This window comes from Somniosus microcephalus, chromosome 4 (assembly GCF_052327205.1).
Source record: "Somniosus microcephalus isolate GS21.2 chromosome 4, FLI_Smic_1.0, whole genome shotgun sequence".
Classification (NCBI taxonomy): Eukaryota; Metazoa; Chordata; class Chondrichthyes; order Squaliformes; family Somniosidae; genus Somniosus; species Somniosus microcephalus.
The window spans coordinates 296,522,636-296,545,595 of NC_140990.1; the positions used below are offsets into that span (position 1 = coordinate 296,522,636).

The 22,960-nt window shown below is 43.5% G+C and overlaps 1 protein-coding gene across 1 annotated transcript in view; it reads right to left on the minus strand.

Annotated features, from left to right (window-relative positions):
* LOC147120556 (low-density lipoprotein receptor-related protein 1-like) overlaps nucleotides 1–22,960 on the minus strand; it is a 2,135,446-nt gene that overhangs the window by 1,041,131 nt on the left and 1,071,355 nt on the right. Inside the window, exon 11 of the mRNA XM_085986655.1 lies at nucleotides 9,281–9,517. Within this exon, the coding sequence (XP_085842781.1) occupies nucleotides 9,281–9,517 (237 nt within the window). The remainder of the gene's footprint in view (nucleotides 1–9,280; nucleotides 9,518–22,960) is intronic.

Sequence of the window (22,960 nt, forward strand, 5' to 3'; positions counted from 1 at the left end):
ATTTGCTGCAGAAACTTTTTTCTTATTGAAGGGCAGAGTTTATTTTCAGCACATCAATAATTGTCTCGTCAGAGGCCTAATAAGTTATGGGGCAGATGTACATCACTGGACTGGTAGTTGCCCTCCATTTGTTTTATTCCCTGCTGGAAGATCAGCTGTTTAGAATCATAGAAAGTTACAGCATGGAAGGAGGCCATTTTGACCCATTGTGTCCTCGCCGAACAACAAAGAACTATCCAGCCTAATCTCACTTCCCAGCTCTTGGTCCGCAGCCCTGCAGGTTACAGCATCCCAAGTGTACATCCAAGTACCTTTTAAATGTGGTTAGGGTTCCTGCCTCTACCACCCTTTCAGGCAGTGAGTTCCAAACCCCCACAACCCTCAGGGTGAAGAAATTTCCCCTGAAATCCCCTCTAAACCTTCCCCCAATTACTTTAAATCTGTGCCCCCTGGTTTTTGACCCCTTTGCTAAGGGAAGTACATCCTTTATATTCATTTTATCTAGGCCCCTCATAATTTTATACACCTCAATAAGGTCTCCCCTCAGCCCCCTCTGTTCCAAGGAAAACAGACCCATTCTATGATTGTTTTTTTTTTAAGTTAAACACCTTTCCTTAGCAGCACTCAGGTGGCTCATTATTACTGTGTGGCGGAAGTGGGAGAATGAGTTGCAGTCAAGGGGAGGCTAGTCCAAATGAGGCCAGTGTTGAGGACAAAAGGCATGGGACTGTAATGAAGGACTGGACAAGATTGCAGAAGTTGGGTGGAGCAAACTCATGAAAGAATTTTTGAGCAAGGATATTAAACTCAATAAGTTAGGGGACAGGGAGCCAATGGACGTCAGTGAGGATAGAGGTGATGGACAAGTGGGATAGGATGCAGGCAGCAGAATTTTTAACAGTTGGAATTTATATCGCATAGAACTCGAGAGGTCCATGTGGAGGATGTTGGAGAAATTCAGTCTGCAGATAATGAAAATGTGAATCAGATAAGGTCACAGAGATGGAATTCTTGGTCATGGATAGAATATAGGGTTTGAAACTCAGTTCTGGGTTGATCAGGACATCCAGGTTGCATATTAACTATTTCAGTTCCTGCATCTGCGGTGTCTTTGTCATCTCCTGAATAAAAGTGAGCATTGCGAATTGCGAGGTATCTGTATATTTGCCTTCTGGTGGCTGTAAAAAGCCTGGCACATAGAAATTCATGGTTGCTATTACTTTCAGAGTTGTAGGTAATACGGTGCTATCAAAGAGGCTGATTCCAAATTGGTACGCAACATAATACAAATGATTTGTTCTTGGCCTGAAAAAAGACGATCCTCCCTCTCTAGAGTATCCTTCTTCTGTTCTCTCTTTGCTGCTATAAACTTCTGGTATGAAAGTTAATATGCACTGACATATGATAATTATTCATCAAAAACATAACTAAAAGCTAGTATTTTAGTTTACTTCAAATGTGACTGAAAGCTCAAATAAAGGGCCATATATTCTGATGCTTACGGGTGTGTACACACCTGTAGGGACATCGGAAATGCCGGTTTCAGGAATGCGAAGGGCATGCGCTGAAAACTGGTATTTCCAATCTGTTCAGAATGCTCTTGACAAATCGGACGCCTGCCTTAGAGAAGGGCCTCTGCGGGTGGAGAGTTCCGCTTTCTGGAGAACCTCCGCCTGCAGAAAACCCTTAGAAATCTTACGCCTGGTAAAAGCAGGCGTAAGGCCTGCTTTTACCAACATAAGAGTTGAAAAAAGTTTTTTAAAAATTCACTCATTTATCATTTAAAAATATTTTAAAAAAAGGTAAGTTTATTTTTAGCCCCGTAAAAAACTTAATTTTTTTCAAGAAATTTAATTTTTGTTTAAAATATTTAATTTATTGTAATTTCAACTCATTTTAAAAATGTGATTAAAAGAAAAATGTATTTAATGTTTTACAGTGTTTTTGGGGTGATCGCCATTCATATATTTGACAGGTCTATCTGTCAAGTGTATGAAGGGAGACTCCCTTCTCCTATTGGCTCCCCATGGCCCATGTGATCCTAGGGATGATTGCAAACTGCATGTGCCCCTGGGATACGTGGGCCCTGCGCATTTCGTGTTAGAGAGGCCCAGGAACGGAAGTGTCCGGACCTCGGGAGCCCTCAGGTAAGTTCGTAGATTTTTTCCAGATTGGAGGCCTCCGCACGCAGGAAGCCTCCGATCGGAAAATACGGGCCAAAGTTTGAAGCCACTTGGAAAATTGGAGGTTTGCTTTGTTTAGTTAAATCTGCCCGCTTATTAATTGATGTCATTGGTATTTTAGTTATTGTGCACCATGTAGGTTTAAATCAATGTGGAAATGCAGATTGCCAAAGTAGGATTGCCAGCAAAATAACCACAGACAATTGAATGGTAGCATTACTCCAAAGTTGACAATTCTGGCATTTCAATATTACAAAAGGTGTCTATTACCAGTTACGTGTTCATTGACTCTGGTTTGTTATCATGCTTCTGCCTCTATTTAGAGTTTAAAGGGTGAGAGGAATGGGTATCCACATTCACCTTGCCCCATTACTTTCTGTTTTCCTCCCCCATCCAATAATTTTCACTCTTTAAGGAAATGTGCCTTTAAGGAACCTTTCGTTATGTTGGACGCAAGTTCTTTCCCATTTATTTTGTCTGCATTTTTAAAAACAGAGTGGCACAGCCTTCATGATGCTATGGAAACTGCAACCTTAATTGTGCCATCAGGTTAAAGCCTTTGTGACAGCTTTTAAATTTAAAATAAACTCAGAGCACATGCCTCAGTGCAATCTGCAAAGTTTAACTAAGCTCCCTCCTTCAAAGTGACAAGTGCAAGACCAATACACGAACTATTTTATAGGATGGTAAGAATCATTTGCGATACGATACATGCTGTAAAAGTTAGATTAGGACTAATTGCAGAAAATACAAAACAGCGGAAAACCATTCGCTCTCACTATTTAATGAAGAATTTGTTCAAAATAATTTACACTTTTGAGAAAGCATTGATGACATTCATGGTCAACATCATGACCGCAGTAATGGGTATAATCTGACTGTTCTTGACAGGTAATACTTCCAGAATTTCACTGAGAAAATGTAAGTAAAGGATTTTTTCATCCAAAACTGCTCAATAGTGGAATTCAGAGTGGTGATCCAAGATATTTCTAACTGTACAACCTCCTGTCAGTTATAAGCAGGAGCCTCCAACCATGCAAACAACTGGGGAATTAAATAATTCATGATCCTTTATTTACAAATTACAAGCCACGCACCTCTATTTGGCAGATCAACTGAAAAAAATAGTTCTTGGTGAGACCACACCTGGAGTAGTGTGCACAGTTTTGGGCTCCTTATCTAAGGAAGGATATACTTGCCTTGGCGGCGGTGCAACAAAGGTTCACTAGCTTCCTGGGATGAGAGAACTGTCCTATGATGAGAGATTGTGTAGAATGGGCCTATACTCTCTGGAGTTTAGAAGAATGAGAGGTGATCTCATTCAAACATACACAATTCTGAAGGGGATTGATTGGGTAGATGCTGAGAGGTTGTTTCTCCTGACTGGAGTGTCTAGAACTACAGGGCATAGTCTCAGGATAAGTGGTCGGCCATTTAAGACTGAGATGAGGAGGAATTTCTTCACTCAGAGGGTTGTGAATCTTTGGAATTCTCTGCCCCAGAGGGCTGTGAATGCTGAGTGTTTGAGTATATTCAAGGCTGAGATAGATAGATTTTTGGACTCTAGGGGAATCAAAGGATATGGCGATCAGGCAGGAGATTGGGGTTGAGGTCGATGATCAGCCATGATCTTATTGAATGGCAGAGCAGGCTCGAGGGGCCATATGGCCTACTCCTGATCTTATTTCTTATGTTCTTATATCTCCTTAATTAGCAATTTTAAGATGCCAATGACCTGTACCGGTGAATAACAAGATTTCTCTATTTCAGGGCACTGCTGTTGTCCCTTTATTCTTCTCCCCAGTTAAGTAGCTCCTGGGAAGTGGAGTGCACATCGGGTAGGTAGTCGACAGATAAGTCAAACCCTGGGAGGAGTTTTATGGAGGTGCAGGGAGAGCAACTAAGGTCACTCTGCTGCCACAATATCTGCCTCTGACCATTATATTAGCTTCTTCCCTCAAAGCCTCCGATGATCCCTTTAGAGATCTTCTTTTGGTTTGACTTCTTTTCGCTGGGGGCAGTGGGCCAGACCTTCACTTCAGAGGCATCACACATTGGAGGACTAAAGTACCATTAGGATTCTATCTACATTCTAGCACTCTGATTTGCATGGCCTAATGAGGCTCCCATCTGTTTCTGATGGGAGCACCGGCTGCCTCTGCTGAGGCCCGCTCGAAAATGGCAGCAGGCGAGCTACAGGTGGGAAAATGCCAGTTAGTATTTTGTGATTTTGGTCTCGCTATCCCCCCCACCCCCACCCCACTGACCCACTAACCCCCTTCCAGTATGAAAACAGTGTGGTAGAGAAACCAAAATCAATTTTCCTACGTTTTCTAGAGCATACATGGGGGAGATGGTTATGTGATGAGAGAAGGAGCTATTCCACTGAAGCAGAAAAAAAGAATGGAGAGATTAAATAGAGCGTTTTTTAAAAATTAAGAATGGTTTTAGTCGGGCAAATACAGGAAGATTATTTACTGTTGGTTAGGGAGTCAGTGATGAGGGGGAGCATCAATTTAAAAGTGTCACTGAAAAACTAAGTAGCGAAGTTAAGAGAAATATCTTTATGCTGAGTTATTAGAGCACGAAATGGCTTGTTACAGGGAATAGTTGAAGCAGAGACCATTGCAACTTCTATGGGAAAAGTACCAAACATTTGAAAGGGAGGAAGATACAAGATTATCGGCAGAAAGCAGGGTAGTGGAATTAGTTTTGCCTTGTTCTAGCAAAGAACCGGCACAGGCATGGTAAGCCAAATGTCTTTCTTTTGTGCTGAAAACGTCTAAATAAGTTTAGAAAATATTTACAGCCTTCTTGAATGCCAACACAATTTTTGCCCCGAAAGTCGCCACTTACCTTTAAATGGCTGCATTCTTCTAAGTGTTCCCATCACCTTTTGGCAGCATTCTTTAAGCACTGCTGATGTGCAATTTCCTGCTGCCCCTCTGGCAAGCTTCTCGTGTCAGGACCAATATGAGCTAGGGCTTACTGAAATTGAGCCGGCGCAAATAACATCTCATGCTGAGTTAATACATCTGTCTTCTCTTTAAATAACCCCAATCCTCTTCTACACAACAATACCAAGTAAACCATACGTTAATCTCTGTTGAATAAATGTTATTTACTCCATTCTGCATGAAGTAAGCTCCTTCAAATTGTATTGCACCATCTGTGGAAAAGAGAGACACAGAAGCATATCCTGGTCTTCACCCACTTTCCTGCGATTAAGTTTATCATAATACAGCTGTCCTTCTTCCTTCATCTCTGTCTGCTGGCTCAAATGGACATAAGAGATCCCAGGGAATTCTCCTATGTTCTGGTCAATATACTTTCCTCGCCAACACAAAACGAAATAGATTAGTCGTTAATCCTATTGCTGTTTGTGTGATCTTGCTATCAGCAAAATGGCTGCCACATTTGCCTGTGTACTGCACTTGAAAATAATTAATTGCATATGAATGAGTTTGAGACATTTTTGACTGATATTAATAAGGTGTTATACGGAACCATAAAAGTTTACAGCATAGAAGGAGGCCACTGAGCCCATCGTGTCTATGCCAGCTCTTCACTAAAGCTATTCAAAACTAATCTCACTGCCCTGCACTCTTCCCTGCATCGTCCACTGTTTTAAATATTTATCCAATTTTCCCTTGAAAAAATACAATGATTTCTGTCTCAGCTATTTAATATGGCAAAGCATTCCATGCTTCAACAGTCCTTTGAGTAAATAAATTTCTGCTAACCTTTCATGCATATAAATGCAAGTTTTTTTTCTTTTCAATTTACAGCCTAAATAATTGCACTTATTCTTCCCATTCTGTCCCTCTCAGCTAAGTGCCATTCTTTCATTTCTTGTCTTTTTCTCTGTCTAGTGTACATTTCTATTTCCAAATCATAATTCTTCTTCTGTCAGCAAACTCTTTCTAACTAGGCCTTGAATAAATATTAAAAGGTTAATGGCCCAGTCTCACTGGCAGATGTTCATCCACCAATTAATAAGACTCCAAGAACAGTCCATGACAGTTCCTTTCAAGGGTTTTTAAAAAACATCTAACTCAATTTAAGTACCAATTTAGATGGTATTTAGCACAATAATTATTATAAATAGCAGCTGAAAATGTTCTTAAAAGTGCCTTTCCATATTAAGTCAATGAATGGTGTAATAAATTATTTTAGTCATTCACTATTCCTTCCTATTTTTCTTTCTGTATCTTGTGCTATAATACGACCAAATTATCATTTGATATTTTTAATAATTTGTTGGTAGTCCCTTCCTGTTCGGACATGTAAAATTATGATCCAATTATGTCCATTATCACTCTTTATCTTTTGGGCTGGGAGGCTCTGACTGGAACTTTAAAAAAAACATATTTTAATTTTCATATCACCATAATGGATATTAGGAGACAGGAGGAAAGAGACAATAAAGAGGTTAAAATGAAGTTCTTTCAAAAAAATTAAGGTGCAGTAAAAAGATAGATCGGGTTAAAAAATAGTTAGAGTTAACAAAAATAATTAGAGGACAGAAAGAGAAATGGAAAATGAAAAAATAAGGGGAAAAGATACAGTGGGTTGAGCAGAATTAAATGCTTACCTTTTTCTTTTAATGGTTCTCTTATTTCTCATTTTTGTTGTAGTTAAGTGTTCAAATTACAATAAAAAGAGATAAATAACAAACTTGCATTTATATAGTACCTTTTATGGCCTCAGCCAGGCTCAAATTGCTTTACAACGAATTAGGTACTTTTGAAGTGTAGTCACTCTTGTAATTTTGGAAAACGCAGCAGTCAATTATGCACAACAACGTCCCACAAACAGCAAAGAGATAAATGACCAGATAATCTGTTTCAGTGATGTTGGTTCGGGGATAAATACTGGGCAGGACACTAGGAGAATTCCCCTGCTCTTTTGTGAATAATGCAATCCAAACTTTTACATCCATCTGAGGGGGCAGATGGGGCATCGGTTTAACATTGCATCTGAAAGACAGCATCTCAAACAGTGCAGCACTCCCTCAGTACTGCACTGAAGTTTCAGCCTAGATTATGGGTTCAAGTCTCTGTGGTGGGGCTTCACCCCACAACCTTCTGACTGAGAGGCAAGAGCACTACCACGAAACTAAGGCTGAAATAAAAACCCCTCTGATTAACTGGTGAGTGGAGGAAATTCTTGGTCTGCTGTTGAACCATACAGACTAGAAAGTCCAAAGTTTGCCACCTGGTCTGTGCTGGATTAGTTATCTCAGCTGGAGCATTAGTTGTGTTGCTACAATTGGACTCGGTGCCTCTGGATTAAGGATAGAGGAAAATAACAGCCAAGGTTCCCACTCCTGATCACGATCCAGAAACGTCTGCTGGAAAGTGGTCGTGTGTGGTAAGCGAACAAGAACGGGATTGGACATGGCCTTGATGCCCTCCATGCCAACTTCACTATCTCGGATCACACAAGAAGCTCCTGGCACTCATGGAACAACCCAGCAAAAAATCAGCACCTTCACAGAGGGGGAAACTAAGCGGAAAAGTTCAAAAATAATTACAGGAGCAAACTGCCCTTGATATTTGGGTAGCTTTATTGTCACATTAGTATTCTTTTCAGTGTCATTTATTAAAATATGGCCAAAAGGGTAATCACATCTTTAGCCATGTGTTTGGAGTTATAGTTTATTTAGATTTTTAGGATGCAAGGCGCACAATCCTAAATATCCAGCACAACCTCCAGCAAAAATGAGGCTAGGATCTAGATAATTAGACATACCAAGGTGGAAATTCATTTCAGCCTGTCACTGAGTCAGAAATAGGTGGCACATGGGGAGCATGCACCAGAAGCCAGAGGCCTGGAGTCTGAGGCCAACCAAAATTGGGCCTCGTGCCTCATCAGCATATTTCCGGCAAACTAAATATGCCAATCACATCCAGAGGCAACTTGACGGTTCCAAGAGAATGAAGTTGGGCTGGCTGTCTTCCTCAGCAGCGACCCGCGGGTAGGTTCTGGGAGGGAGGCGATCGGAAGGGAGGGAGGAGGTGATCAGGAGGGAGGGAGAGGGGTGGCCGATTGAGAGGGAGGACGACTGGGTGGAGGCCAGCAATGGTCTTCAAGGCTGCTGTGTAGTCGGGAGGAGCACTCTTTAAAAAAAAAACTTTGATATTTGGTGGCGGCCTGCAGCGGTCTCTTTAAGGACCACTGGTTAGGCCGTTATGTAGACTTGGTTATCCTGAATGCAGGTGGCCCGGTGTCAGCTGCATTCAGGGTAGTCCAATTTCAGGAAGGGGCCCTCAAACTGGCATTAGACACCCTATTTGCATATGCAAAGGGCCTAATGCCTGGTTCAGGTGTGGTCCCTGGAGGCCGATACTGGAGCCTTTACCAATATGAGGGCGATGCACATCTGGCATGGGATGTTCGCTCACATGCTGCCCGTCATAATGGACACTTAGGTGCCCATTTTACCCCTGTATAACGGGCGTGGCATCAATGAATTTCTAGGCCACCATGCTTCGTTATCATCATTGAATAACAAGAGATAGATTTACTGCCTTTGATGAGCACTGCAAATGATCACTGAACCCACTGCAGTCATCATTACTATTAATTGAGACACTTAGCTCTCATGCCTTGCTATTTGATTATTAAGGGAGTTACATTAATTCAACCTGCCATTGTTAATATATGATCGCTCAAGTCCAAGCTAGTAGTTTTAAACCATTGTGGATTTATTAAACAATAAAGTCTTGAAATTCCTCCATATTTCTTTATTTAGTGTTTCTCATTCTTATAGAAGTCATTCAGAATACAAGTTCACTCGATGGGCTATGAAGAGAATTATTTTTTAAGACAAAAGAAGTTAAAATTCTGTCCTGCACTATAGCTCCCAGCACACCCACTGCCTGCAAATTGTAGAAGAAATAAGTTGCTTCCAAGTTTCCTTATATCAGTTGCCTATCCCAATAGAATAGCACATGCTGTTTAACAGTGTATACTATATAGAAAGAATATGCACATATTGTTGGAAAATTGATGGGCATCATCAACCGGCCATGATTACAAAGTTCTCACTCTGTCATTATAGACAAGCATCATGAGGATTCCAATTTACTTACCATCTTTTAGGATTGTCTCTCGTCCGGTGCCATCGATTTTCTGTCGTCCAATTAAGAAGCTTGTTGTGTCAGCAAAGTAGATGTAATTTGTTTCTGCATGAAAATCAAGAGCTCGTGGATTGACAAGGTTTTCTATTTGTATCATATATTCATCAACTGCTTTGGTATTCAGATCCATTCCTCTAATGATTCCTGGACGGCCTTTTCCATAAAACAGGAACAGTTCGTTCTTTGGTTCTGCAATATGAAAGATTAAGAAATGACAAGGTGCAATTTTATCTTTTTTCCCTCTTTTTGTTGCACTCAACAACAGCAGTTAATGACTGAAATCAATTAGCTTTTTCCTTAATGACATAAATGAAACCCGAGAATAGATGTAAGCAATTAAAAATGGGTATAAATTGTGATGCTCCATATAATTATATTGCAATCACCAAAACCAGGAATTAGTTTTTCCTTGAGAATATTTTAGGCTTGTTGTTTGTATTCTTTCTGTATCTTCAAATCAGTTTCTCTGTTTAGTTTTATATGGCTAATAATGTCAGCAGTATTTGGCCTCATGAGCTCTTGTTGTTCTGAAGCATATACTTTCTATTTACAGATTTCTATGACGAAAGGTCATCGACCTGAAACGTTAACTCTGCTTTTTTCTTCACAGATGCTACCTGACCTGCTGAGTATTTCCAGCATTTTCTCTCTTTATTTCAGATTTCCAGCATCCGCAGTATTTTGCTTTTGTACTTTCTATTTACTTTATGTTATGAAACAGTGTTTAAAGATTATTTAGGCATCCAAATGCAAGCAACCAACATTTCCTCAATAAATGAATAAAAAATGGGTCATTTTTTATTTGAATTTTGAAATATATATATATCACTTGTCTGACCCAGGGGGAGTGAGCTTCTAACCCATACTGACTGCCAAGAAATATTACACCACCCAAGCGTTTTTTTTTCAATTGAGGAAGGGAAGGGAAGAGTCGGAGATGGACCATGTGAAGTTGAGGGAAGGGTGGAAATTGGAAGCAAAGTGAATGAAATTTTCTAGTTCAGGGCGAGAGCAAGAAACGGCACCAATACAGTCATCAATGTACCAGAACAATAGGTGAGGGAGGGGACCTGAGTAAGACTAGAACAAAGAATGTTCCACATATCCCACAAAAAGGCAGGCATAGCTAGGATCCATGCAGGTTCCCATAGCAACACCTTTAATTTGGAGGAAGTGTGTGGAGTCAGAGGAGAAGTTGTTCAATGTGAGAACAAGTTCAGCCAGGCAGAGGAGTGTGGTGGTGGTTGGGGACTGGTTGGGTCTCTGTTCAAGGAAGAAGCAGAGTGCCCTCAGGCCGTCCTGGTGGGGGATGGAGGTGTAGAGGGATTGGACGTCCATAGTGAAAAGGAGACGGTTGGGGCCAAGAAACTGGAAACTGTTAAAGTGGCGGAGGGTGTCGGAAGAGTCGTGGATGTAGGTGGGAAGAGACTGGACAAGGGGAGAAAAAATAGAGACGAGATAGGAAGAAATCAGTTCCGTGGGATAAGAATAGGCTGAAACGATGGGTCTACCATGGCAGTCCTGTTTGTGGATCTTGGGAAGGACGTAGAAGCGGGCTGTGCGGGGTTGGGGGACTATGAGGTTGGCGGCCACGGAGGGAAGATCTCCAGAGGAGATGAGATCAGTGACAATCTTGGAAACGATGGCTTGATGTTCGGTAGTGGGGTCATGGTCCATGGGGAGGTAGGAGGAGGGGTCAGAGAGTTGCTATTCAGCATCCAAAAGGTAGAGGTCAGTTTGCCAAACAACAACAGTGCCACCCTTGTCAGCACGTTTAATGACAATGTTGGGGTTGGAACTGAGAGAACAGAGTGTTGCAAGTTCAGAGGGAGGTAGTTTGGAGTGAGTGAGGGGAGCAGAGAAATTGAGACGGTCGATGTCACGCCTGCAGTTTACAATGATAAGATATAGAGAGGGTAAGAGGCCAGATGGAGGGGTCCAGGTAGAACGAGAATTCTGAAAATGGGAGGAAGGGTCAGCTGTGGGGTTTGGAAGACTCCTGGCCAAAGAAGTGGGCACGGAGATGAAGGGGATGGAAAAAGAGCTCAGCGTCATGCCGAGCTCGAAATTCATTGAGGTGAGGGTGTAAGGGAATGAAGCTCAGGCCAACAACAACTTGTATTTATATAGCGCCTTTAACATAGTAAAATGTCCCAAGGCGCTTAATAGGAGTATTATAAGACAAAAAATTTGACACCGAGCCACATAAGGAGCAATTAGAGCAGATGACCAAAAGCTTGATCAAAGAGGTAGGTTTTCAGGAGCATCTTAAAGGAGGGAAGAGAGGTAGAGAGGCAGAGAGGTTTTGGGAGGGAATTCCAGAGTTTAGGGCCAATGCAACAGAAGGCACGGCCACCAATGTTTAAGCGATTATAATCAGGGATGCTCAAGAGGACAGAATTAGAGGAGCACAGATATCTCAGGGAGTTGTGGGGCTGGAGGAGATTACAGAGAAAGGGAGGGGCAAGACCATGAAGGGATTTGAAAAGAAAGCTGAGAATTTTGAAATCGAGGCGTTGCTTAACCAGGAGCCAATGTATGTCAGTGAGCACAGGAGTGATGGGTAAATGGGACTTGGTGTGGGTTAGGACACTGGCAGCCGAGTTTTGGATGACCTCAAGTTCACGTAGGGTAGAATGTGGGAGGCCAGCCAGGAATGCATTGGAATAGTCAAATCTAGAGTTAACAAAGGCATGGATGAAGGTTTCAGCAGCGGCTGAGCTGAGGCAAGGGCGGAGGCAGGCGATGTTACGCAGGTGCAAATAAACTAAGAAAAAAAGGACACAGGCACTGATGAAGTGATATTGAGAATATCGAAGAAATCTGAGTAGAAAGCAAGGCAACATCAAAGAAATATATTTTAGCACTGTGGACTATGGAATGAAACACTTGGTAAGAATAAGGAAGCCGCTGCATACACAGTCACCAGTTGGAATGAAGAAAGCACATGCATATTTACCAGCTGGGATGAGAAAAGCATATGCTCAAATACTAGTTGTAATAAGGAAGACACATGCATAGCTTACAGCTAAAATAAGACACATGCATAATCACTAGTTGCGATCAGGAAGGCACATATGCTGATAGCCCAAGAACATTTAAATTTCCCTGATGTTTTAAAGATTTATGCATATTATGACATTTAAACAAAATCTAATATTACAAATCAGGTGTTAGACGTAGTTATGTTACTGTTTTATTAACTGTACACAAAGGGGTGAAAATTGGTTTTGTGTTTGCATGTTTTCTGGGTCCAAAACGGGTGCTATGAAGTGGAATTTTGCAGCACGATATCCTGCGCCAGAAGTGCACTTGACACCATATTGGTTTGGGCACTCGATAGCCGTCCCTCACAGCCGCCTGAAACAAATGCAGGCATCACTCAAATAAGTTAATTGATTCAGGAACGTTTTGTGAAATTGGTGTCCGAGCGCACCTAAAACATCACTTCCTAAACCCAACCAGCAAATCATGATGGGAACAGTCAGCAAGTAGCCTTCACAACAGTTATTTATAGGGATTCTTACCTCCAATAAGGTAAGTCTCTGGTTAATTGTTTTAGGCTTCTAGGGTGCTTTTGGGCCAAGTTTTTGGCTGTCTTGGCAAGGATTTGTTTAATACTTTTGCAGAGTGAGTTTGTGGAGGGCAGGAATTGTTTCACAGGATTTCCTTGTTTAAAATAATTAAAGCATTATTTTAACTTTTTTATCTTGTACACCTTATTCTATTTATCCAAAACACTTTGATTTAACATATATATTTTTATATATATTATCCATTGACTACAGCATCCATTTTGAAAGTGGGAACCATTTTCAAAAGTTGACCTCTGATTGGTTAAAAAACAGCTCCAGAATTATTTAAAAAAAAGTCATTTTGCCCTGGAGCTCAGAAATCAAGATATCTGGTTTTCAGCAGATAGAGGCAGGTTTCATAGCATCATAAAAATTTATGGCACAGAAGGAGGTCATGCGGCCCATCGTGTCTGTGCCAGCCGAAAAAGAGCTAAGTAGCCTAATCCCACTTTCCAGCTCTTGATCCGTAGCCCTGTAGGTTATGACACTTCAAGTGCATATCCAAGTACTTTTTAAATGCGATGAGGGTTTCTGCCTCTACCACCCTTTCAGGCAGTGAGTTTCAGATTCCCACCACCCTCTGGGTGAAAAGTTCTCCTCAACTCCCCTCTAATCCTTCAACCAATTACTATAAATCTATTCCCCCTGGTTATTGACCTCTCTGCTAGGGGAAATAGGTCCTTCCTATCTACTCTATCTCGGCCCCTCATAATTTTATACACCTCAATTAAGTCTCCCCTCAGCCTCTTCTGTTCCAAAGAAGACAACCCCAGCCTATCCAATCTTTTCTCATTGCTAAAATTCTCCAGTCCTGCCAACATCCTTGTAAATCTCCTCTGTACCCTCTATAGTGCAATCACATCTTTCCTGTAATGTGGTGACCAGAACTGTACGTAGTACTCTAGCTGTGGCCTAACTAGTGTTTTATACAGTTCAAGCATAACCTTCCTGGTCTTATATTCTATGCCTTGGCTAATAAAGGAAAGTATCCCCTGTGCCTTCTTAAACACCTTATCTACCTGTCCTGCTACCTTCAGGGATCTGTGGACATGCACTCCAAGGTTCCTCTGCTCCTTTACACTTCTCAGTATCCTACCATTTATTGTGTACTCCCTTGCCTTGTTAGCCCTCTCCAAATGCATTACCTTACACTTCTCCGGATTAATATGATTTCATACAATTTTCGAAAATCAGAGTTGCAGCTGTATTGCACAAATTATCCAGATGATACCTTCACAGTGGATTAAAAAGAGGGAAATCCTCTTTAAGGCCTGTAACTGGCACTTTGAAATTGCATCAGTGGTGACTTGGCAAGAAAAAATGTAAACATAAGATCAGAAAAAAAGATCATTGCATTTTTACTGTTGTTCTTTACATCTTTAGTTAGTGAATCAATCAATTTAATTCACATGTATTAGTCAATTTTTGTGCTCTTAAAGATGAAGGTTTTCTGGGGAATTGAAAACTTTTCCACTCTGCCACTTAACAACTGGCTCTACCAGGACACGTATAATAGATGCAGAACAAAGCTTCTCTTACTCTGTTCCAACACTAAACTTTTAACCCAATCTCAGAACCTCAATGGCTACTACATCCATTAGCGGTGTGAATTTTAACCTTTCCTACCCAGCCTTCCCTTTTATTTCAACCTCTAATTTTAGTGAGACATTGCTAAAGTTTGTTAATATTTGCATTAATATTGTTAAATTACCTTGGTGATGTCTGGGGGTACTAGCAATGAGGTGGCACAGTTGCTACGAGGAACACCTTGCAAACTTGGAACTGGTGCTCACCAGATTGAAAGAATATGGACTTCGAGTTAATCGCCAGAAATGTGAGTTCTTTCAGAAGCGGATCTCGTACTGTGGTCATGTCATTGACCAGGAGGGGCTTCATAAGTCTCCTGACAAGATCGAAGCTGTTGTGAAGGCTCCTGCTCCGGATAATGTATCCCAGTTGAGGTCGTTCCTAGGGTTGATTAACTATTACCATAAGTTTCTGCCAAATTTATCCACGGTGCTGCACCCGCTGAACGCTCTTTTGCAGAAGGGAGTACCATGGAAGTGGAGCGAGGACTGTAAGAGGGCCTTTCGCAAAAGCAAGGCATTGATCACCTCAGAGGAAGTGTTGGCTCACTTCAACCCAACGCTGCCTATTCATTTGGCTTGTGATGCTTCTCCATATGGTATTGGGGCAGTACTCTCACACAAGTTGCCAAATGGCCTGGAGAGGCCAGTTGCGTTCGCATCCAGATCATTGACCTCCGCTGAGCGCAACTATGCTCAGATAGATAGGGAGGCTCTCAGCCTTGTGTGGGGAGTAAAGAAGTTTAATCATTACCTGCAGGGCCAAAAGTTTACGCTTCTGACAGACCACCAGCCGTTGGTATCCATTTTTAACCCTAAGAAGGGTGTTTCAGTGATGACAGCACAGAGACTCCAGAGATGGTCCCTTTTCCTAGGGGCACATCAATATCAGATCGAATTCAAAGGTACAAAGCAGCATGGTAATGCTGATGGGCTGTCGCGCCTGCCACTACCTACAGAGGAGGAGGCACCGACGGTTGACCCTGTTGAGTTATTTCACTCGACCATCATCGAATGTTTACCAGTCACCAATGCAAGTATTGAAAGAGAAACCAGGAACGACCCGACACTGTCCCGGGTCTACGAAGTGACAGTGAAGGGATGGCCAGCACATGGTGATCCACTGTTACCGGCATTCTCAGCAAGACGAGAACAGCTGTCCGTCTGTCAAGGAACATTGATGTATGGAAGAAGGGTGATTATTCCTCCTAAGTTAAGAGCGAGAGTTCTAAAGGAACTGCATGAAGGTCATCTGGGGGGAGTCAAGATGAAAAGCCTTGCTAGGGCTTATGTGTGGTGGCCGGGTATCGACCAACAGATAGAGGATCTGACGAAAAGCTGCTCAGGGTGCCAAAAAGTGCAAAATGCACCTCCGATTGCACCGCTGCATCCATGGGAATGGCCTTCAACCCCATGGCAACGTGTACATATTGACTTTGCGGGTCCATTCATGGACTCCATGTTTTTAATTGCGGTGGTCGCACATTCTAAATGGCCAGAAGTGATTAAGATGACTACCACTACCTCGGAAAAGACGATCGTGGTGCTAAGAACGATATTTGCAAGAAATGGATTGCCAGAACAAATATGTTCAGACAACGGACCGCAGTTCGTGTCAGAAGAATTCCAGAAATTCATGAAGAAGAATGGGGTGAAACATTATACCTCTGCCCCATATCATCCGGCTACAAATGGGTTGGCCGAGAGATTTGTACAAACGTTCAAAAAAGCAATAAAGGCCATGAGCGAAGATCAGATTCCACAACACAAGGTGGACAAATTCCTACTGGCATATCGAAACGCCACTCATGCAGTGACAAACCAAAGTCCTGCCATGATGTTCTATAACAGGAGGTTGCGGTCCAGGTTGGACTTGTTAAAACCAAATGTGCGGAGGGAAGTTGAAAACAAACAGTTCCAGCATATAAATAACAAGACCACTCGGAGTTTCGAAATAGGACAACCAGTGTTAGCCCGGGACTATAAAAACGAGAAATGGCAATCTAGAACAATTCAGGCCAGATAAGGACCCCTGATGTACACGGTAGATATTGGTGAAAATGTAATATGGCGTCATGCTGACCAACTGGTAGAATCGAGAACAAGGGTCGAACCCATGGTTATGGCAGAGACAACCGTGGAAGAAGTTGGTGAACCTGAAGCATCTACCTCAGAAGTGAATGTACCTGATGATGATGTCCAATCCATAAGAGACTAACTAGATGAGTCACCCCAGCAACGAGAATCAGAGACCCCTGAAAGGCGTTATCCAACTCGAATCAGGAGGCCTCCTCAGAGACTGAATCTTTGAACTGTTTTGCATGAAGTTGTATATATATATGTTATTATGTTATGTTAAATGGGGATATAACTGTTAAGCTAAAAAGGGAGGATTGTGGTGTATGTAACCTGTTCCACCTTAAGAGAACTACCTTAAGAGATGTACTACTTTCTCTTGGCTGCTGTATACTGTAATACCAGTGGTGACCACACCGGTATATAAGTGTTGTGTAGGGATTTGCTGGGCAGTTCAGCCCTGACCTCCGAATAGTAAAGACCTGTTAAAGTTATTCTTGTGGTCTGTGTCCAGTGATTTATAATAAGCATAACTGGGACACACAGACTTAACAGTGTTGAGGCTTCAACTGCTGTGGTGCTTTTTCTTTTAACATTTGTCTCAGGATGTAGAAGAAGATTTTGTTGCAGCAGCAATGAATAAATGTCCAGGTCAGGCTGTTGTGGAACTCAGAGGTGATGGTGTTCCCATGACATTGCTTTTGTTTTCCGTCTTAATGGTAGAGGTCATGGAGGAGGGAGATGTTGCCAAAGTAACCTTGGTGAATTGCTGCAGTGCATCCTGTAGATAATACGCACTGCAGCTGGTGATGGGTACTGAATCCAGTGCCAGGGGCACCAATCAAGTGAAGTGATCTGTCCTGGATGATGATAAGATTCTTGGGTGCTGTTGTGGCTGCACCCAGCTAGGCATGGAGTGAATGTTCCATCATACTCTTGACTTGAACCTTGTAGATGATGAAAAGGCTTTGGGAAGTAGGGTCAGGAGGCAAACCACCAATTGAAGAGCGCTAAGCATTCTGCCCTGCTCTTGCAGCTAATGAGTTGAAATGATTAGTCCAGTTAAGCTTCTGGCCAATGCTGACTCCTAAGATATTGGACTGAGAAATAGTGGTGCTATTATAGGCCAAAGGTGTTTAGCGTTTTTTGTTGGAGATGGTCATTATCTGGCACTTAAATGGCACAATATTTTCTGCCACTCTGACCTCAGCCTCCTATACTGCTCCAATGAAGCTCAATGGAAGCTTGCGGAACAGCACCTTATCTTTTGATTAGGCACTTTACAAACTTCTGGACTCAACATTGAGTTCAACAATTTCAGACCATAACCACTGCTGCCATTTTTATGACAAGAGGTGCTGGTAATGGTTCTGCTGTTGCCATTTACTGACCTAGCCCCATCTTTTGTTTATTTACTTGTCTCATTACCACTGACTTTTCCTTGTACATCATCCCATTTGTCATTTAATCTCTCTTACCTCCCACCCTAACACAGACCTTCCCTTTTCTTTTCCCCTCCCCTCTCCCCGCCTTTGTACTTGCTTACAGATTCATAGGGGGAAATAATTCATGGCCGCCACGAGAATTGCCGGTGTCACCGGCAACTCGTGTTAACGGTCGCTGAAAATTGGCAAACCACTACTGGAGAAAAATTCACACTGGGGGCGAAAGATTTATAGCCCAGGTCTAAATTACTGTGTAACACCCTCCTGGTGGCGTTATTGCAGGCATGGAAGTCGAAGTTTTCGTCCTGAAGTGGAATTCCAGCTTCTAACAGCCTCTGGGAGTGAGGCCATGGAGTTTGCAAGGAATTGTGGATAATTTAAAGGGGCAAAGCGTTCAGAATAAAAATTAAATGAAGTGAAAAAAATGCAGTTTTCAGCCCTTACTGCCTTAAAAAAAAAAATTACACTAAAATGTTCCAAATGGGAGTCATCAGCACTTAAAACTGAATTCCATTCTGAACTTCAAAACATGGGAAAAGTGCTTCAGCACAAACACAAATGGCTCAGCAAGCCAGGGAAGGGGCACCCAGGGTCTCACATGCAACACTCCAGCTTTGTGCAGGGGGTCAACACTGTAAGAGAGGTCCTCTACCCGCAGGGGCCAGGAGGCCCCCCAGAAAGAAAAATGTGGGACCAGATCACAGAGGCCATCACTGCCAGCAGTGTCGCCCCCCCACCACCTGGCTCCAATGCCCAAGGAAGCTTCATAACCTCAGACCACTGGTCAAGGTCAGTGAATGCATCTTCTAAAGCCATCTTCTACCAACTGCACCATTAGCCCACACACTGCTCAATGCACGACCCGCAATCACTCACCTACCAACAATCTGCACCAATGACGAGGCACATCTCCCATTCCTAGCCTCACCTCACCTCCTTGGAGGAGACAATGCAGGCCATTCTTGGCAGGGGCATGGCTGAGCCCTTGGCCAGCGGCGGATCAGAAAGGATACAAGATGCTGGTATCCTCCTGCTGGCATGCACCTCTTGCTCTCCCGCCCTCCCCTCACCACAACTCCACCCTTGTGACTTCCTCATTTCACACACCCAAGAAATGTAGCCTGCCCAGCCAGTGATTGACCAAGAAGGGGGAGAGGAGAAGAGAAGAGAAGGAGAAACGAGAAGGAGAAAAGGGAAGAGAAAAGAGAAGAGAAGAAAGAAGAGAAGAGCCATCACTTGATTTGACACACCCAGCCACCAGCTCCTCAAGGTCAATCAGCAAGGCCATTTGCAGTGTTTTGCACTGCAAGTCAGCAGCCTTCCACCAGTCATGTGTGATATCAGTAGGATAGACAAAGGCAAAGGCACACACAAGACAGTCACTAAGAGAATGCATAAGGGTGATGAGTTGATTTCTTGATGACATATTGGATGTCATATTGGATGGATAGATGTATAAAGTTGGATTGGAAATTTGGCTTCGTGATGGCTTTTATTTCCGCATCATGGCCAAGAGGACACTGTGATGGTCAGGAGCAGAGGGAAGGTAAAGTGTGGGATTAATGTTGAAAGGGGAATTGGGGTTGTGGTCACTGGGATCGCAGGTGGATGATTCTATCCCGGGTATATCGGCCAGAAAGGGGCTGTCTGGGTTACTTCCTTCTTTCCATCTCTGCGGCGTCTTCCTCTTCCCTCTGCGAGCGGATGCTATAAATCTGAAATGACAGCATAAAATGCTGGAAATACTCAACAGGTCAGGCAGCATCTTGATCCAAGATGTGAACTCTGTTTTTCTCTCTCCACGGATGTTGCCTGACCTGCTGAGTATTTGCAGCATTTTCTGTCTTCTCAGAGGCTTTCCTTTACCATCCAAGACCTTGCAAGTGTCCAGCAGCACTCCCATCACACTTAAAAATCTTTTAACATCTAATGCAGCAAGCCACTAGTTCAATAAAATCAAAAAGATCAGTCCAGTGGATGTGGTGTATTTGGACTTTCAGAAGGCTTTCGATAAGTTCCCGCGTAAGAGATTAGCGTGTAAAGTTAAGGCACATGGGATTGGGGGCAAGGTACTGACTTGGATAGAGAACTGGTTGGCAGACAGGAAGCAAAGAGTTGGAATAAACAGGTTTTTTTTCCGAGTGGCTGCCAGTGACTAGTGGCGTACCGCAGGGATCGGTGCTAGGAACCCAGCTATTCACAATATATATTAATGATGATCTAGACGAGGGAACTAGATGTAATGGCCTAGAAATTCAGTGGGCTGCGCCACCAGTTAGCGCACAAAGAGGGCACTTAGTGGGTTTAGCGCCACTGGCCTCGCCTCCCACGAAATTTAGTGGGGCGCTAATGGCGGCATTAGCCTGTAGCACTGCGCCGCCACCGATGACGTTATCGGTGTGCGCAGCACCCCGCTACTGCCCTGATCGCAATATTTGGTCGCGCCCCCCGCTGTAACGCCGGTCGCAATTTGCGACCGGTTCAGGGGAGCCTACCTGCGGCGGTATTGGCGCTAATTAAAGGGGAGGTGCGGGGTGGCCATTTTTTTTGCTGGCCGCCTGCCAGCACCTCCTTGCACCGCCGTCCCCGGCCTCCTGAGCCCCCCTGGGCAGTGCCGGCTGCGTCCCAAGAGCCCGGCACTTCTCCTCGGTGCCGGGCTCTTTTGCCGGCACTCGTGATCTCTGATCGCGCTGGTGCAGGCCCATCCCCTTTAAGAAGGGGAGGAAGGCCTGTAGTACCGCAGCACGCTGTGCCACAGTGTGTGGTGCTGCAGCACGTTGCGCTGCGATATTCAGTTGCAGTGCCCCAAGAGGGATGCGGGGCGCCTCGAGCAGCGCCCCGCTTCCGTTTGGGGCGCTGAAACTGAATTTCTGGCTGGCGCAAGCGGCTCCATCCGGAGCGGTAATTCTGGCGCCCAGGCGAGCACCAAATTTCTAGGCCAATATCCCCAAGTTTGCAGGCGACACAAAGCTGGGTGGGCGTGTGTGCTGTGAGGAGGATGCCGAGAAACTCCAGTATGATTTGGGACAGGTTGGGTGATTGGGCAGATGCAGTATAATGTGGATAAATGTGAGGTTATCCACTTTGGTGAAAAAACAGGAAGGCAGATTATTATCTGAATGGCCATAGATTGGGAGAAGGGGAGGTGCAACGAGACCTGGGTGTCCTTGTGCACCAGTCGCTGAAGGTAAGCATGCAGGTGCAGCAGGCGGTTAAGAAGGCAAATGGTATGTTGGCCTTCGTAGCGAGAGGGTTTGAGTACAGGAACAAGGATGTCTTGCTGCAGTTGTACAGGGCCTTGGTGAGACCACACCTTGAGTATTGTGTGCAGTTTTGGTCGCCTTATCTGAGGAAGGATGTTCTTGCCATGGAGGGAGTGCAGCGAAGATTCACCAGGTTGATACCTGGGATGGCAGGAATGACGTATGAGGAGAGAATGGGTCGATTGGGCTTATACTCACTGGAGTTTAGAAGAATGAGAGGGGATCTCATTGAAACTTATAAATTTCCAGCAGGACTAGACGGACTAGAAGCAGGAAGGATGTTCCCGATGGCGTGGGAGTCCAGAACCAGGGAACACAGTCTAAAGATAAGGGGTAAGCCATTTAGGACAGAGATGAGGAGGAATTTCTTCACCCAGAGAGTGGTGAACCTATGGAATTCTCTACCACAGAAGGCCAGTTCATTAAATATATTCAAAAAGGAGTTAGATATATTTCTTAAGGCTAAAAGGATCAAGGGATATGGGGAGAAGGCAGGGACAGGGTACTGAGTTTGGATGATCAGACATGATCTCATTGAATGGCGGAGCAGGCTCGAGGGGCCGAATGGCCTACTCTTGCTCCTATCTTCTATGTTTCTATGTCCAAAAGCTGAAATGCAAATTTACCTGAATGATGTGTGTGTTCCTTTAAGAGGTGCTGACAGCACCTCTGTGAGTCTGCTGCACGCTGGGTTTAGGAACCAGCGCTGAACTCTGCGCAAAAGTACAAGTTTGCCATGATGATGTTAAGTCGGCGTGACATCACTACTCCCTCATTTTTCTTTGTAGGGCGATACTTCTTAACAGCAGCGCTCTGGGCCCGGGAAAATGGAAGACACTGCAGGACCTGCCAGCAGCTGGCGAAAGAGCAGCGGCTGCCATTTTTTGATGTTAATGGGTGGTGTAAAGCCTCAAATTTTTAGCCCGTAGAATCATAGAATAGAACAGCACAGAATGAGACCATTCAGCCCATCGAGTCTGCACCGGCTCTTTCGAAGAGCAATATAGTTAGTCCTACACCTCGGCTTTTTCCCCATATCCCGGCAAATGTTTCCTCTTTCAATTATTTATCCAATTCCCTTTTGAAAGCTGCTATTGAATCCATTTCCACTACCCTATCAGGCAGTGCATTCCAAATCCTAATCACTCGTTACGTAAAAAAGTTTTTCCTTATATCACCTGTTTTTTTTGCCAATCACCTTAAATCTGTGCCCTCTGGTAATCGACCCTTCAGCCATTGGAAACAGTTTCTCTTTAGTTTGTCCTATCTAAACCCTTCATGATTTGAAACACCTCTATCAAATCTCCTCTTAGCCTGCTCTGCTCTAAGGAGAACAACCCCAGCTTCTCCAGTCTATCCACGTTCCTCATCCCTGGAACCATTCCAGTAAATCTCTTCTGTACTCTCTCAAAAGCCTTCACGTTCTTCCTAAAATGTGGTGCCCAGAATTGGACACAATAGCACCGAACTAATGTTTTACATAGGTCTAGCATAACTTCCTGGCTTTTGTATTCTATGCCTCTATTTATAAAGCACAGGATTCCAGGTTAACTGCTTTGTTAACCTATCCTGCCACCTTCAAAGATTTGTGCACAAACACTCCCAGGTCTCTCTGTTCTTCCACCCCCTTTAAAATTGTACCATTTAGCCTGTATTGTCTCTCCTCATTCTTCCTACCAAAATGTAT